This window comes from Lithobates pipiens, unplaced genomic scaffold (genome assembly GCF_037356315.1).
Source record: "Lithobates pipiens isolate NorthernLeopardFrog02 unplaced genomic scaffold, aLitPip1_a1.2 Scaffold_10, whole genome shotgun sequence".
Taxonomy (NCBI): domain Eukaryota; kingdom Metazoa; phylum Chordata; class Amphibia; order Anura; family Ranidae; genus Lithobates; species Lithobates pipiens.
The window spans coordinates 78,949,071-78,965,739 of NW_027507686.1; the positions used below are offsets into that span (position 1 = coordinate 78,949,071).

Genomic DNA, 16,669 nt, shown 5'->3' on the forward strand with positions numbered 1-16,669 from the left:
ATTTAACAAAAGCTGCATGGTTAAAAAAAACAGACATCTTTCATAATTACATTCATTTTAAAGCTTATATAAGACTTTAGTGATTGGGTTTAATTTCTAAAGCCTAGAGATACGTTGACTACCAAAAAAGCCTTATTTTTTTCCCAAGATTAAGAAACAAATTTGCCTTTAAAGTTATCAGCAGGAATGCAATTTATACAAGGTTGTAGAGTGTAGGCAGCCTGGCTGAGGTCTCTGCATTTCCTGATATTCTATTAATAATTCCGAAGACAAGCCTCAAACAATGAGAGAGGAAAAGGGTGTGACGTGACAGATAACCATGTATGTTAGAAGGCAAACTAGCAATTTAAAGAAAGACATTTTTCAAACAGGCAAAAACCATCATCCTGTATGTAAATGTGGTTACCCTGTTATATCTCTTCTTGAGGGCACCGCAAAGGAGAGTGACGGGCTAACTTTCCATAACATGCTTCTGCATTTCTTAATATCACACATTCACTGTTAATCAATTCAATGTATAAACCAGCAACACAAATCATGTTTTCACTAAAACATAGTCACTTATAAATTCCCAAATATATATTTATTTAAATGTGTGTAAAGTGTGCAGAAAGTAAGCTTTTATACACATGTTTTATCTACAGAGAATAATTAACAGGTAACAAAGTTGAACTCTGCTTTTTACATACATAAAGAGCCAGATTTATAAAACCCGGAGGAAAGGAAAGTGTCTGTGTTGCCATAGCAACAAATCATGTTCCGCTTCTCTTTGCTTTAGGAAACAGATGCTTTTCTTTCTTCCTTTTTCTTTTTTTTTTATTTCTTTTTTACAAAGGAGACTTTTCCATTTTGATATTTCATAGGAGCTGAACAAATACAGGCTCAAAGCCTGGGTCATGTCCCTTTGGTGTAGATTAGGGTGTCCTGCTAAATACCATAATACCACTATCACAGCACATATTTATTGTGTACCTTGGGTATATGGCAGTTTATTTCAATATTCCCTTTAAGTGTGATAATATATTTGATCTGGACTTGAGTGTCCATTTTTAAGTGGGTCTCCCAGTATCGAGAACACCCAAAAAGCTGCAGTAAGAACAAAAACGTACTCAAGGCAGTGCCAAACCTAAAAACAAAAAATTAAATTGCAGCATAGCAATCCTTAAATGTAGTGGTTGCCTTTGTTTTCTTTTCTATGCCTTTTTTTTTTTCATTTATTTTCATCCGGTGATCTGATCTAGCCAGTAACACATTTTCAGTCTTAGGGTGTCTCTATTCTATGGAAGAGCAATGGAGCCACCCTGCAGCATTGTTAAGATAAATCCCTCTATAATTGGTTCTCAAAAAGTAGATACAGGTAGCTATGTTGTGACATTTCTTATTACATGAAAGAAAGGAATCTTTTGAGAAGGGGGCAGAAAAAGATGAGGGAGGAGAGGTATAGGAGTGAGAATGGAAGATGTGACAGAGATCAATATCGATGTCAAGAGTGTTAAGCTGGCTACATATTGTACAATTTACTTTAATATTACCTTTAACTATGCATTGCAAGGGCCTGCCTGATTGCATACCATTTGAAAGTGTTTAGTTATGATCTCAAAATATATGGTTTTGGTAAATCTAAAAGAAAATTGTATAACGTGTAGCCAGCTTAAGGCAGTGTTGTTAAGATGTCAAGAAATTATGAAGAAAGAACTTGAGAAGATATGAACATGGCCCAGCTCGACCTGTTGGTCCATCAACAGTTCCATCCTATTCCTATTACAACAGTATTGTCAAATTGTAGGGAGGGTAGTGCTAAATGTACTAGCAGATTTAGATGCACAAATCTAAAGCAAAACATTTTTTAAACAGTTACAGAAACACTTTTGTTTTTCCCTTTGGGATACAATTTTACATAAATAAATAAACGCTGACCTGTCAGTGTTAAATGATTTATCACAACCTTCCAAGTGCCACTTTTGCTGGAAAAGTTGGTCTGCTAATGGAAGTTGAACAATAGACTTACTGGCTGCTAGATCACAGGGTAAAAATAAAAAGCCTAAAAATGTAATCAATGCAGCCACCAAACTGAATTGGTAAGCTGCAATATATAACATGTGGGTTTAGTACCCTAGTGGCCCTAGCACTTAAAGTGGAGCTCCACCCAAAAGAGGAAGTTCTGCTTTAATAAGGACTCGTTAAGGACCCGCTCCTCTTGAACAATTGCCACTTCCATTCTCCTTAATTCCGCCACCCTGCAGTCTTCTGGGACACTGACAGGTCCAAGAATACTGCATCAACCATTCACGATGTGCAGCGTGACTCACGCATGTGCAGTGGGCATCCAGCTGTGTGGCCACAAGCTGTCAGCTGAGTGTGGCCATAGTGAAGACGCCGGCCCCGGGAACCGAAGACAGTGGGTGAGACCGACTGGGGTGAGCACACCGCTGGATAGTGGGACAGGTGAGTGGCTGTTTTTGTCCCACTTTTTGTAGCAGCTGACTTTTTTTTTTATTCCACACTTGAGTGGAACTCTTTAAGTTGGAACTAAACCCTCCTATCCTTTTCAACCATGGAAGCTACCATCTTGACTTCAGTTTAAACTACAAATGCCATGGTGTTGCACATGTGATCAGTAAGGCCAGCTATTTGATGGTCTGACTGCCTGGTTCAGAGCACATACAAATGTGACAGTTATGCCGTGTACACACGAGCGGACTTTTCAACATCCAAAGTCCGACGGACTGATTCCGTCAGACTATTCGATCGTGTGTGGGCTGCAACGGACTTTTGATTCGCAAAAGTCTGACGGACTTTAGAAATGGAACATGCTTCAAATTTTTCCGACGGAACTCCGCCGGACCTGGTCCCTTCGAAAAATTTGCTCGTGTGTATGCTATTCCGACGGACTAAAACCGACGCTAGGGCAGCTATTGGCTACTGGCTATGAACTTCCTTATTCGAGTCCAGTCGTACGTCATCACGTTCGAATCCGTCGGAGTTTGGTGTGATTGTCCAAGGGCCAAGTCCGCTCAGTCGAAAAGTCCGTCAGAACTCTGTCGGAACTCCTTCGGAAGTCTGTCGGACATAAGTCCTCTCGTGTGTACGGGGCTTTAGAATTCCCAGCATGCCAGGAATGTAACTGTTTTTTTAACACCATTAAATCAATAGGTTTAGTTCCACTTTAAACAAACCCCTGAAAAGACCTTGAGGCCTCGTGCACACTGTGGTGCAGAGACATCAGTTTTTCTTCAGGGCACAAAAAACAGTGGGTGTATGCAGTTTTCTGCACAGGAAAAAAAACTGACGTGACATCAACATTGGTGTGAATAGAGCACATAACTGACGCATTTAAAAAATGATATCAACGTGCATAAAAACTGACTGAAACATGCATGAAAACCAATGTAAACTGATGTCTCTGCAAGTGAAATCTGCACTGTTTTGCCATCAGTTTTCATGCAGGTATGGTGTGAACGAGCCCTGAAGCAGAACAAAACACATTACTGTTTCCCAAAGCAGTTAAATTCAAAGAATGCCGTGAATGACAACTGTCACAGTTGCTTGTGTTCTCAATCAAACTGTCATGCCACCAAATGGCTGGTGTTATAACTGATCACATGTGCAGCACCAAGGCAACTGCTAATTAAACTGCAAAGATGGCAGGTTCTTTGGCTGTAACATATGAAAGTGTTTAGTTCTGCTTTATCGTTTACCTCCCCAACACTTAAAGCTGAACTCCGGTCAGAAATTAAATACACTTTTGTAAATGTCGTGTCTTACCCTGCATCAATATAGAGTGCTTTTTTAAAACAGTGCTCCAGCCACTGAATAATCCATTTTTTATTATCTGCTTTTCATGGCTCACTCTAATTAACTTCCTGTTTGTAAGACTGGTATCCCATGCTCTCTACTTTTTCAGGTCTACAGGTCTTGTAACTGTCCTTTTATAGTTCTTTTACATGAGTAGCACTCGCTGAACTGGGCAGATCTGGATTGCTCAGACTCCTGTACTATCCCACCCATCCTTGCCTGTAACTGACAGGTCAAGGAACTCCAGTATGACCTGCCAGGTGTGATTAGCAAGTTATACAACCAAATAGGCAGTTGATGTGACATTGGATGTCTAAGCCCTTGTACACACGGTCGGACATTCCGACAACAAAATCCATCGGATTTTGTCCGAAACTTGTGTTGCATACACACGGTTGGACAGAGTTGTTGGAAAATCTGATCATACGTAACGTGATGACGTTATTTTGTTACAACGGGACTACGTTCAGGCTAGTAGCCAATAGCTTTGGTCTAGGAATTTGATCTGAGCATGCGTGGCACTTTGTCCGATCGGAATTTCTTTACACACAATCGGACAAAGTCCGATCGGATCATGTTGTCGGAAAGTTTTATAGCCCAGCTCTAAAACTTTGTCCGTCGGATATTCCGATGGAAACAGTCCGATGGAGCCCACACACAGTCGGATTATCCGACAACACAGTCCGATCGGACATTTTCCGTTGGAATGTCCTACCGTGTGTACAAGGGCTAAGTAATCCCACCTCACAATGGCTGGTCCTACTTGCACTGTGAAAGACAACTGATCAAAACTAATTAAAAGGTAGATTTAGGCTAAAAGATGTAAGATAAAAACAGCTCAATTTTGTTGTGGCTGGGGAAGTGTAGTTTAGGATGAAGTTTTGGAGCATCCCAAAGTTCAGATTTAATGCCTAAAACACTTATACCGTGTACACACGGTCGGACTTTCCGGCAGAAAAAGTCAGACGGAATCATTTCATCGGATATTCCGATCATGTGTGGGTTTCAGCTGGCTTTTTTTTTTTAGAAAATTCTGACGGACCTAGAAATAGAACATGTTTTAAATCTTTCAGACGGAATCAATTCCTATCGGGAAAACCGTTTGTCTGTATGCTGTTCCGACCTACCAAAAACGACGCAAGGGCAGCTATTGGCTACTGGCTATTTAACTTCCTTTTTTTAGTCCCGTCGTACGCGTTGTAGGTCACCGTGTTCTAAACAATCGGACTTTGGTGTGATCATGTGTAGGCAAGTCCGTTTCAGGGGATCTCCATCTGAAAAACCATCAGAGTTTATTCTTACGGAAAAAACGGTTGTGTTTACGCAGCATTAAACCTTACACTAACCTGTCCCTAAACTCAGCCCAAACCTACCCAGATAGCAATGATAACTTGCCACAAATTTGTTGAAGTGTTGAATTGTAAGTCTTTTAACTTGCTGCACATTTTTACTGGCAAGTTGCACACTTGCAGAGCACATGAAGCACAAGTTCTTATTGACACTTTTCCAATTTGTAGCAAATTTGGCAAGTCTCTAGCAAGAGCAAAGTTGAAGTGGTGAGTCTACAGCAAGAGCTCTGCAAGTCTACAGCATGAAAATTCAGCCACACTGACCCCTGTGGTGGGATGACTATTGCACAACATAAATTAACCAGAACTTGCAGCAGACTTGCAGAATCTTTGCAAACAAAGTTGATCCGGAGTCATGCGATGTGGAGTTGAATTAAACTTGTGAAGCCTGGCAAGTCTAGCAATAGCAATAGCTTAGCAAGTCATTCTCAAACTTGTTGCTATCTGGCTAACTATCCCTTTATTCTGCCATATACACACCCCCTTCTGTGCTGGAAGCATCTGCATTCAAAAACTGGTATGGTACATTCAATAACCCCGACCTTAGTGCTTCACAGTGGCAAACAATAGGACCCTTGACCCTGTAAGAGGTACTTTTATTACATATTGAAGTCCACTGGTAAAGAATTGTTGTTTAACTTTTTTGGTTTAGTCGATGCTTGCAGAGTGATCAGCCAAAGATGTGCTGCTCATTGGATCATAAAAGACTGACAATTGATATAAGAGGGTATTAAAATCAAGTATGATCTTAAGCTTTCCAAGCTCCGCTTAACTTGCACGAGGAGAGTGGTACAGTTAGAAGCTGATGTCAGCCTGCTACCATAGATGTGAGAATGTTGCTCCAGTCTAATGGTTGACTGTCCTCTTATATGCATTGCCTGCTTAAGAGAGCTACGTGCCAGGTAAAGTGAACAATTACAGCACCTTCACCGAAAAGGCATGCTCACTGACTGACCACCCAACAGGCAAAAATGTAAATCATAGGGATGACATGACCCAGTTCTGGAACCTGAATTTTTACAGCCCTAGTTATTATAGACCATATAATGCTAACTTTTTAGGTACCTGCAGAATCTTGGCACAAAGTAAAACTTATAGAGCATTATTTAAGATATTTCATTCCTTGTGAAATACAGCATAAGTTTGATAGATCTCTGAAAAACGACACATATACTAAACCTGCAAGTCCAATGGCACATACTGTATCTGCCTAGGCTATATGGTAGGTTCACATTATCTGCAGAGAAAATTGTTAAGTTTTTCTCTGCGGGTAGTGATCGCAGCTGCCAGCAAAGGGGGCAGTGCCTTGTGCTTTTTCAACGCAAGGTACCATTTCATTTTTTTATCTAAACTCCATTAATTTCTGTGCATGGCAACTCACAGGGTTGAACCGAGACCTGCATAGTGGTGTGGAAAATGCAGAAATGTTGCCTTTTTTCTGCGTCACAGTTTATAGCTGCGAGTAAACATTGTTTTCTGTATGCCCTTGTGGAGAGCTGCGCTTTGAAAAACGCAGCTCTCTTCACAAGTGTGAACTAACCCTAAATAGCCAGCTGTCGGTTTATCTGGTCAATACCACATTTCCTCCATTGTTCTTAAAAGTAGAGGAGCAGAGATAATGCAGTCAGTCATTTCCATGTATTTAAAGAATATTTCCTGTCAAAGACATCCTTATCTATTTGTCTGGCAATGCACAAAGACAAGAACATGTCTCACTAACAAAAACAGAGAGTGAGACATCTGCCAATTCTTTTCCCCATCACTGTGGTGCTGGGATTCACATTAATCACAACTATACATAAATGTCTTCTCCATTTAGCCAACAGGGGATGCATGGTCACCTATAATATAGTCAGGAGCACTTATTACCACCCCATAGGGGAAACCCATACATGGTCTAACTTCAGGCATTGTTTTCAAAGATTATTCCATGTATGATCGCCCTATATTATTAGGCATCTATACTGTTAGCCAGACATCCATTTACACCAAACCAGACCATTGTCAGTGTCACTGATGCCATGTCATGGCTATTACTGAAAATAACACAGGTACATTTTGTTGCACAGTGGGGAGATGAGAATTGCTGTGATAAAAGACATATTCAAATGCATAGCTGTCAAAACAGCAGCAACATGTGGAAAAATGATGGGTAATTAAAAACACACACCTCAGATACATCAGAACTATAATCTGAGACTATAAAATGTATGTGGAGAAATTATGTAACTATTTTATCCATAAATATACAGAGATCAGTGAATGGGAGCAGACACTGAACTATCGGTCACCTGTATGCCTACAAGGACATTGTACATTGGCTTGCCTGTATACATACAGAGATCACTTACTGTAAGATTGTACTGTCTTTTCCATGTATACCTACAGAGATCTTTGACAAGGTAGAATGTGTACGATCTATTATCTGTATATATATATATATATATATATATAGCGACGGAGAGCAGAAATTGTACTAACTCACAGTCGTGTACATATACTGTATTTGTTCATCAGCTTATTTACAGAAAATAATACATGGCTTCAGATTTTTGTGTGTACAATATATACATGAAAAAGAGTGTATGGGTAAAAAGACTAAGCTGTTATTCCCAAATTCCCCCCCCCCCACCCCCCCACCCTATCAGCGGCCTCATGAATCCCGTTTTGAAGGCCAAAAGTCTTTGTCATTCACAGCCATATACATTCAACAAAATTGTATGCCAAACCCCTTTCAGTCATCAGGTGAACAAACAACATGCAGCTGGTCTGGACTCCCGACACTGCCTGTACTGGAGCTCCCGTCGCCTAAGTCTCGTGGTCCACAGGGTAAAAGACTAAGCTCTGATGAGGCCACGGGGCTAGCATGGTGCCTTATGGAAGCCCCATCTTCTTCTAGAGCCAGAAAAACTTCAGAAAGGCATGTGTTTTCCCTCACAAGCTCATCCTGCCGCCTCTCTAGTTCAGACAGTTTTTTAAGATACCCACCCAAGTCTTCCCTTAAGACTTTAGCTGCATGGTAGCCAAATAATTGCCACTCACTAGCCAGTTTCTTGCTTTTTAATCTGTCATCATCCAAGAAGCAGCAGAGGTCTTTCAGCTCTCTATTCTCTTCCTGAAGACGATGGTTAACTTGTTTTAACTCACGAATCTCTGTCAAGTGGCCTTGCAGCTGGCGGTTGACCTCTTTTATAAGACGACCCCTTTGAATAAGAGCTGCCATTTTTTCTGCTTCCTCTTCTCTTAACTTTCTGACAAGTTCCTCTTTGCTGTGAGACAGCATTTCTTCATCAGTCATCTTGGAGAGGTCTCGACCCAATAGACCACATTCCTCATTCATTGTGTATATCCTCTGTGCCAGCTGCTGTCAACAAAATCTGCAGTTTTGGTTTCAGCCTCTTCAAAGCTGCACAAAATATTTTCGACAAGATAAGGCCAGGAAACTATAAAATTCATAAAAAGATCCTGGCCTAATAAAGCAAAGCCAACAGGTTATTTTTATTGACTGACAAGTGGATGAGATAAAATATGAGATTATACTCCTTCACAGACCAAGAATTGGCCTGACTTGCTTTGATCTTGCTAGGTGTCTATTAACTGGTCTTTTTGTTCATGTTCCTCATTTTTACAGCACTGTATCCAAAAAAGCTTGCAAATACCTGGATAAGAGAATAAAATGTATTAATCAAGTACAAATGTGGGTTTACAAATTCAATTTACGAAGCTAATTGAAATTGAGTGCACTCAAATCTGCATAGCCATACTTATCGGATGTATAGTATCATCTTTTTGCCTGGCGAAGACAAGCTAGCTATAGAAGGACCAATCCATCAACCGCTGTGGTAAACATCTGATTGTCACATGTGATTATTTTGTAAGTTTTAAATAAGTCCACTCAAGAGATTTAAGAACTCTATTGGGGCTGATCACCCACTTCCTTTATCAAAGACTGCAGTCTTCCTCCATATCCATAACACCTGTCTATATCCAGCCATGGCAAAATCTCAAAAAACATAAACACCCTCCAGAACACACTGGCCTGTTGAAACATATAAAGCTACTTTATTTTAACAGTAGCTAAAAACACTCCTAATTTAATACTAAAAAAGGCTTATCTGTCACAAAATTCCAAAGTCCAATCAATATAATGGCAGAGTTTCTACAATATACAAGCATCCTGGATTGGCGCATTTGTGGGGATTGTCCCCTGCATCAGAATCTGTAAAGGGGCAACGCCCCATAAATCTGGGACACTCACCGCAGTGACAGCATCACTTAAAGTGTCACTAAACCCACATCTTAAAAAAACTATCCATAAACAGTTTATTACATGTAGTTCATACTCACTCAGTCACCATGAGATTCATTTTCTGTATTCTGCAAAAAACCTGGTTGATCCTGCTGTTTTACTCCCCCTTCACTGGTATCATCCACAATAAACTTTACTGGAGACTGCTCAGACAGCATGTTCTGTCTAAGCAGTCTCCAATAAAGTTTCTTGTGGATAATATCAGCGATGTGTGATCCTACTCTTTAGACTTGCATTATGTGCTACGTGAGTGTGAGTGGGCTCCATGCCAGTCTGTACATGCCCTTCACCAGTCTCTTAAAATACCAGAATAATCTAATGCAGAGGTAATAAAGAGTAGATTTAGTTATATAGTCTTACAGATACAACCAGCCCTTTGTGGGCAATCATAATGCCGATGTGGCCCACAATTAAATCTAATTTGATATTCCTGCCTTAACCATTTAATGAGGTTGTAAAGCTTAATGCATCTTATGCAATAAGGTGAAAAAACACCTTGCACTCTCCAGCCCCCCCAAGCCCCCGTTTTACTTACCTGAGCTCCGAATCTCTGTAGGCATGATCACGCGTTGCTTTCCCCCTGCTCTTGTGGGCTCTTCATTGGATGATTGATAGCAGCGCAGCCATTGGCTCCCGCTGCTCTCAATCAAATCAATGACGCGGTGCACCGGGGGCGGGGCCGAGTGATACATTCAGTGGCTATGGCCGCTGACTGTATCACACAGGAGCGCGCCTGCAAGCTAACCCCCTTGGGAGAGAGCTTCCCAGAGAGGGGTTAGCTCTTGCGGGGAGGAGCCGAGACAGCCGCCGAGGGACCCCATAAGACGAGGAGCGGGGCCACTCTGTGCAAAACGAACTGCACAGTGGAGGTAAGTATATGTTTGAAATTGAAAAAAAAATTAAACCTTTACAACCCCTTTAAGGACCGCTCCACATACATGTACTGCCCTAAAGCACATAATCACGTATATGTACGTCATCTCCTTCGTTAGCTCTAGGGCGCCGCTGGAGCCACGCTCCCGCTCACATTGGACACAGCGGGAGCCAATCAGCAGGTCTCGCAGCCGCGATGGCTGCCGGTCGCCCACGATCGTTCAGAGGAGAGACAGAATGGTGGTCTGTGTATGTAAACAAGGCAGATCCCTGTTCTGTCAAAGAGGAAGAGAGAGATCTTGTGTTCCTGCTAATCAGGAACACAGATCTCTCTCTTCTCCAGTTAAACCATCCCCCACACAGTTAGAAATCACTCCCTAGGAGCATGCTTAACCCTTTGATTGCCCCTGATGTTAATCCCTTCACTGCCAGTGTAATTTTTCAGTGACAGTGTATTTCTTTTAGCACTGATCACTGTACTGATGTCACTGGTCCCCAAAAAGTGTCGCTTAGTGTGTCAGATTTGTCCGCCGCAATCCTGCTGATAGCCGCTATTACTAATAAAACCAATAAAAATAATAAAAAGTCCATAAAAATATCCCATAGCTTGTAGACACTATAACTTTTTCGCAAACCAATCAATATACGCTTATTGCGATTTTTTTTTACCAAAAGATGTAGCAGGATACATATTGGCCTAACATGATAAATAAATGCGATTTTTTTTTTTTATTGGATGTGTTTAATAGCAGAAAGTAAAACATATTGTTTTTCCGTCAAAATTGTCGTTATTTTATTTTATGTTATTATATTTTTTTGTTTATAGCGCAAAAAAAATATAAAAACGCAGAGGTGATCAAATACCACCAAAAGAAAGTTTATTTGTGGGGAAAAAAGGACATCAATTTTATTTGTGTACAGTGTTGCACAGCGCCCAATTGTCAGTTAAAGTAATGCAGTGCCGTATCGCAAAAAACGCTCTAGTCAGGAAGGGGGTAAAACCTTCCGAAGCTGAAGTGGTTAAAGGTTTAGTTCGTCATTGCCCAAAAAAACTGCCTATGCAGATAAGGAGCACCTGTAGATAAAAACAAACTGTGCAGCTCTGACTAAATTTGAATGATGCTCTTACTATAGGTGTAGGCCATTTATGTAACTCCGAAAGCCTGACTGAAATACTCCCAGAACATTGCTAGAACGTTGCTAAGTGAGGTCTAGTTGTTATTGCTCAACTCAACCATCAAAGGAGTGAGCTCTCAAACGCTGAGCTCAGAGCTACTGCGTCAGTGGTGAGAAAATACACATGAGGGGGTTTGAATCAGAGAAAAAGCTCACTCCTGTGATGGTGCAGGTAAGTAACAACCAGGCCTCACTTAGCAAAAAAAAAAAAAACACACCACAGGATGCCGCTGCAAAAAGGATCCCGCAGTCGGCCTCCATATGGGGAGGTCACTTCCGGGTGCATGTGCCCGGTGTCGTGATGTCCGAGGCAGCCGCCGACGGGGACCCGCACCCACGTCACTGGCTCGCAGTACACAAATGTGAGGAGGGAGGGGACAGACGTATGTCCCCGCCTCTCCCCATGTGAAAGGGCCGCCGGCGCTGAAAAGCGCAGTGGTTGCCCCGAAGGGTGGTATGAAGGTGGTCTTGAAGGGGGGAGACCCCGCAAGGCAGCAGCAATTAAACAAAAACCATGTCAGGGAGAAAAGAAGGGAGAAGAACAGTGTTAATAATAAACACAAGCAAAACATGATAAAACAAAAACAAAAGCAAAAACAAAAACAGAACACAAAAAACAAACAAAAGACCATACACATAGGGATTTGATTGAACCGACAAAGGGGAAAAATTGCCATTTCCAGACCATTTGCAGCACTTACCCCCCTCCTTACACCTAAGAATGGGCTTGGGCGTGTTTGGACGGAACCTGCCAGGAAGTCGGCACTGTACATCATTTCTAGGCAGCGTACCTATATGCTGCCGGGCAGGAAATGCCTCACTGCCTATGATTGGCTGTGTGCAGTGACAGCTTCCTGGCGGGTTTGATTGGAACTACCTACTCCTATAGCAAGGGCATTATTCAAGTTTAGTCAGAGATGGACAATTTGTTTTTATCTACAAACACCCCTTACCTGAATAGGCAGTTTTGAACTAAACCTTAAGGCTGGGTTCACACATGTCTGGTTCAAATTGTATATCCGTTTTGACTGCGAATAAAAAAAGCATTTGATCAGCGGTTCAGGTAGGGTTGGGGAAAAAATAGATTTGAATCTTCAATCGAGTTGAGAAGTCAAATCGATTAAAATTTTCAGCAAATCGATTTTTTTTTTCACCAGGAGCTGCGGGCGGGAGTTTTTAGGCTAGGCCGCGGCTTCGGCCTAGTTAGCGAGGCTGGACTAGGCCGAAGACTCGCCTAAAAACTCCTGCTCACAGCTACTCAGGACTGGAGCGGTGTCCATCAAAAAAAAAAAAAAAAAAACTCGTTTCGAATTGTGAATCAATTTTTTTTTTTTGGGAGAAAATAGCCCAGCTCCGGGTTCAGGTGCATTTTACATGTGGTTCAGATGTAAATTAGCAGGGCTCAGGACTGGATGTTAGTCACAGCAGCGATTTCAGTGCTGCCAATACATAGTACATAAAGGGTGTCAACTCCTGTAGTAGGAGAGCAATCCGTGCTGAAGTCCAGAACAGAATACTAAACTAAATCCTGAACCCAACTGAACACGTGCAATTCAGCATTCCCATAGAACTCAATGAGCCTGGAATTCGCACAGCAGTGAAAACGCACAGGACTCTTTTTAAATTCGCACTGCGGATGCACAGCATATATGTGAGCAGCTTCAATGGAAATCAATATTATTTCACATGTCGTGCAAATCGGATCTGGTTCAAAATTCATTCAATTCACATATATGCGAACCGAGCCTTAAGACCCCTTTCACACTGAGGCGCTTTTCAGGTGTTTTAGCGCTGAAAATATTGCCTGTAAAAGCACCTGAAAAGCGCTTCTCAAGCCACCATTAGTGTGAAAGCCCGACTACCTCAACACTGGGGCGGTGCGTTTGCAGGACAGGAAAAAAAGTCCTGCAAGCAGCATCCTTGGGGTGCTGCAAGAGCAGTGTATACAACACTCCCAAAGCATCCTGCCCATTGAAATGAATGGGCAGTGCTGCCGAATCGCCTGCAAAGCTGCTATTAACCCTTTCTTCGGGCACTAGTGGGGGTAAAAATAGAAAAGCACTGCTATAACAGCAGTTAATCGCTGCTAAAACTAGCAGGGGCGTTAGCGGTAAAGCACCAGTGCGAAAGAGGTCTAAACCTTCATTCACATGGCCAAAGAGGCTGTACACAGTGAATAGAAGCATATATTTCTGTGCCTGGGATTACAGATGTTTGCTTACAGCAGCCTGTACAAATCAATGAAAGGCTGTGGCTTTACGCTGGTAACCGAACATCCAAGCATTTACATGTGTACAGAGATGAATGGACAAACTGTTTGAGTCCAGGAGAGCACATCCGTCCCGGTATGTAGAAATTAAGATGTGCCATTACCAGTGTAGAGCCGTAGCCTGTCATTGATTTGTACTCTACCTGAAGTTGTATACAAACAGCTGTACGAGAAATATACACTTCTGTTAATGGTTACTGGCTCTCTACAGCCGTGTGAATGAAGCCTAAATATGGGTGTAACATCAAACATGGTTGGAAAGGTGAACTATGCCTTTAATATTACTTGAGGAGCAATGATGGTAAAACTCAAAGGGTAAGTGCATTATGAAGAAACTCCACCCAGTATCAAGTCGTGAACCACTTTGAAATCATTTAAACATTTTTTTTACCTCAGGCAGTTGTTCATTGTTATACAAAGCCTGAAGTCTTGACAACCTCAATGGCCACCGCATGTCTATGAGACATCCTGAGGCAGACCCTGGCCAGTTTTTGCAGATATACCTGGACACTGTATTAGGGGGTAAGTAGTGGGGGGTATGTAGCAGGGTAAGGCCCCTTTCAGACCTACCGATCCGTTTTTACTTCTCGCTTGATTAGCGGGGATCGCTCCGTTGATCCCCGCTGGGCCGGCGGATGACAAGTCCACCTCTGCACTCTGTGCAGGGACAGACCTGTCAGAGCTCCACTTTCCCCTATGGGGGGATCGGATGATTATGGACCGCCTGTCTGTTTTCATCCGATCCACCAGACAGATGAAAAATAGGGTTTGCACCCGTCTGGATTTTGCAGAGCGGATCAGATCGGGGAGGATCAGATGTCAGCAAACATGTCTCCGCTGACATCCAACGCTCCATAGACCTGCATGGAGCGCCCATTCAGATCCGCCTAAAAAACTGACAGGTGGATGTGAATGGTCCACACATGTGAAAGGGGCCTAAAGGACTGTCAGCTTTGCACAGGCCATGGACTACAATGGAACCATTTTATATGTAACTTACCACTTATGTAATGTTTGCAGGGCAGAACATGGCTTTCTAAGGCCCCTTTCACACTGATGTTCTGATTGGGTCTGCCTGTTCATTTTTCGGGCGGATGCAGACCCGATCGGAACCTCCATTCTTCTCTATGGAGCAGCTACAACTATAGTTTTGATAGCAATAAACATTCAAAAGATATTTCAACTCTAGGTATTTTTTAAAGTTACTTCTGTGTTGAAATACTTTGTTTATAGTTTTTGTTATGTTAGACAGGCATGCAAATATCAGGCCCAGACTTGCAAAAAGGTCACGGCCTTCACAGAAACATTTTTATGAGGTGACAGGCTGACTCTCACTTTCTTATCATTTTGTAGGCTGTGTTTACACTTAGACCCCTTTCACACTGGGGCGCTTTGCATGCACTACAGCACTAAAAATAGCGCCTGCAAAGCGCCCTGAAACAGCCGCTGCTGTCTCTCCAGTGTGAAAGCCCTTGGTGCGCTTGCAGGACGGTCAAAAAGGTCCTGCAAGCCGCATCTTTGAGGCGATGTAGGAGCGGTGTATTTACTGCTCCTAAAGCGCCCCTTCCCATAGAAAAGAGTGGGACAGCACTGAAAACCCGCCTGCAAAAGGCAGCTGCAGCGGCGCTTTTAACCCTTTTTCGGCTGCTAGCGGGGGAATATCGCCGCTAAAACAATGGTAAAGCGCCACAACGTGAAAGTAGCCTTAGACCCCTTTCACACTGAGGCCATTTTGCAGGCGCTATAGTGTTAAAAATATCGCCTGCAATCCTCCCTCAAACAGCTGCTCCATTGTCTCCAGTGTGAAACCCAGAGGGAAATGCTATGTGAAAGGGGTCTTAAACTGAGAGCCCTGGTCATTTTACAGGCCCCTATTTTCTAGCAATTTACAGGCATTTTTAAGTGTTTTTACAGGCAACTCAGGCTTCATTGTTTTTTCTTAATCTTTAGCCAATGCAATGCTAGTTACTAGGGAAAAAAATTGAGATACATGCATTTTTGCACATTTTTCCAAGCACTCACATTGGGGCAAAAAATACATGAAACTTGGGGATTAAAGTGATAGTTCACCTTTACTAAAAAAACTATGCATCTTGTTGCTAATATGTTGCTAAGACACTCCTAGCCCTCACTGCCCACCTCCACCATCACAGGAGCCAGCTCTTTCTCTGATTAAAAGCCCTTCACATGCGTTTTGTCCCCGGTAACGCAGTAGCTCTGAGCTCAGCATTTTCGAGCTCGCTCATGTGATGGTGGAGTTGAGCAGTAACAGCTGGGAAACTCTTAGCAATATCCTAGCAACAAGGCACAACAGGATGATGTGATCTCTGGGAGTTTTTCAGTCAGGCTTCAGGAAGTATGAAATTGGCTTACACCATAGTATTGGGCATTACTGAGCTGCACAGTTTGTTTTTATCTACAGGCTCCCCTTATCTGCAAAGGCAGTTTTTTTTTAGTAAAGGTGTACTATGCCTTTAAAAGAAGCTTGTTTACTTTTTTGAGCTACAAGCTTCAAGTAACACTATGCTCAGCTACAACCAAAAACCATAAAATTTTGGATGTTGAGTGTTTGAAGCTTTAAGTTACATAACACTCAGATGTGAATAGAGTCTTACTATACCACAAAGATATAATCAAATAATGAGGGGGGAATTTACTAAAACTGGAACACGCAGAATCTGGTGCAGCCGTGCATGGTAGCCAACCAGCTTCTACATTCAGCTTGTTCAGTTAAGCTTCGACAATAAAACCTGGAAGCTGATTGGTTTCTTTTCAGCACTGCACCAGATTGTGCACTCTCCAGTTTTAGTAAATCAACCCCTTTGTGTTTCCTGACACCCAGAGTTGTCAATATTTACAATCACGGTATAGAGAGGTGGATATTTCCTAAACCACAAC

General features: G+C 42.2%; 1 protein-coding gene across 1 annotated transcript in view; it reads right to left on the reverse strand.

Moving 5' to 3' along the window:
• Nucleotides 1–561: 561 nt before the first annotated feature.
• Nucleotides 562–16,669, reverse strand: part of CCDC85B (coiled-coil domain containing 85B) — a 30,079-nt gene continuing 13,971 nt past the window's right edge. The window contains exon 2 of the mRNA XM_077456056.1: nt 562–8,803. Within this exon, the coding sequence (XP_077312182.1) occupies nt 7,879–8,484 (606 nt within the window). The 5' untranslated portion in view covers nt 8,485–8,803 and the 3' untranslated portion in view covers nt 562–7,878. The remainder of the gene's footprint in view (nt 8,804–16,669) is intronic.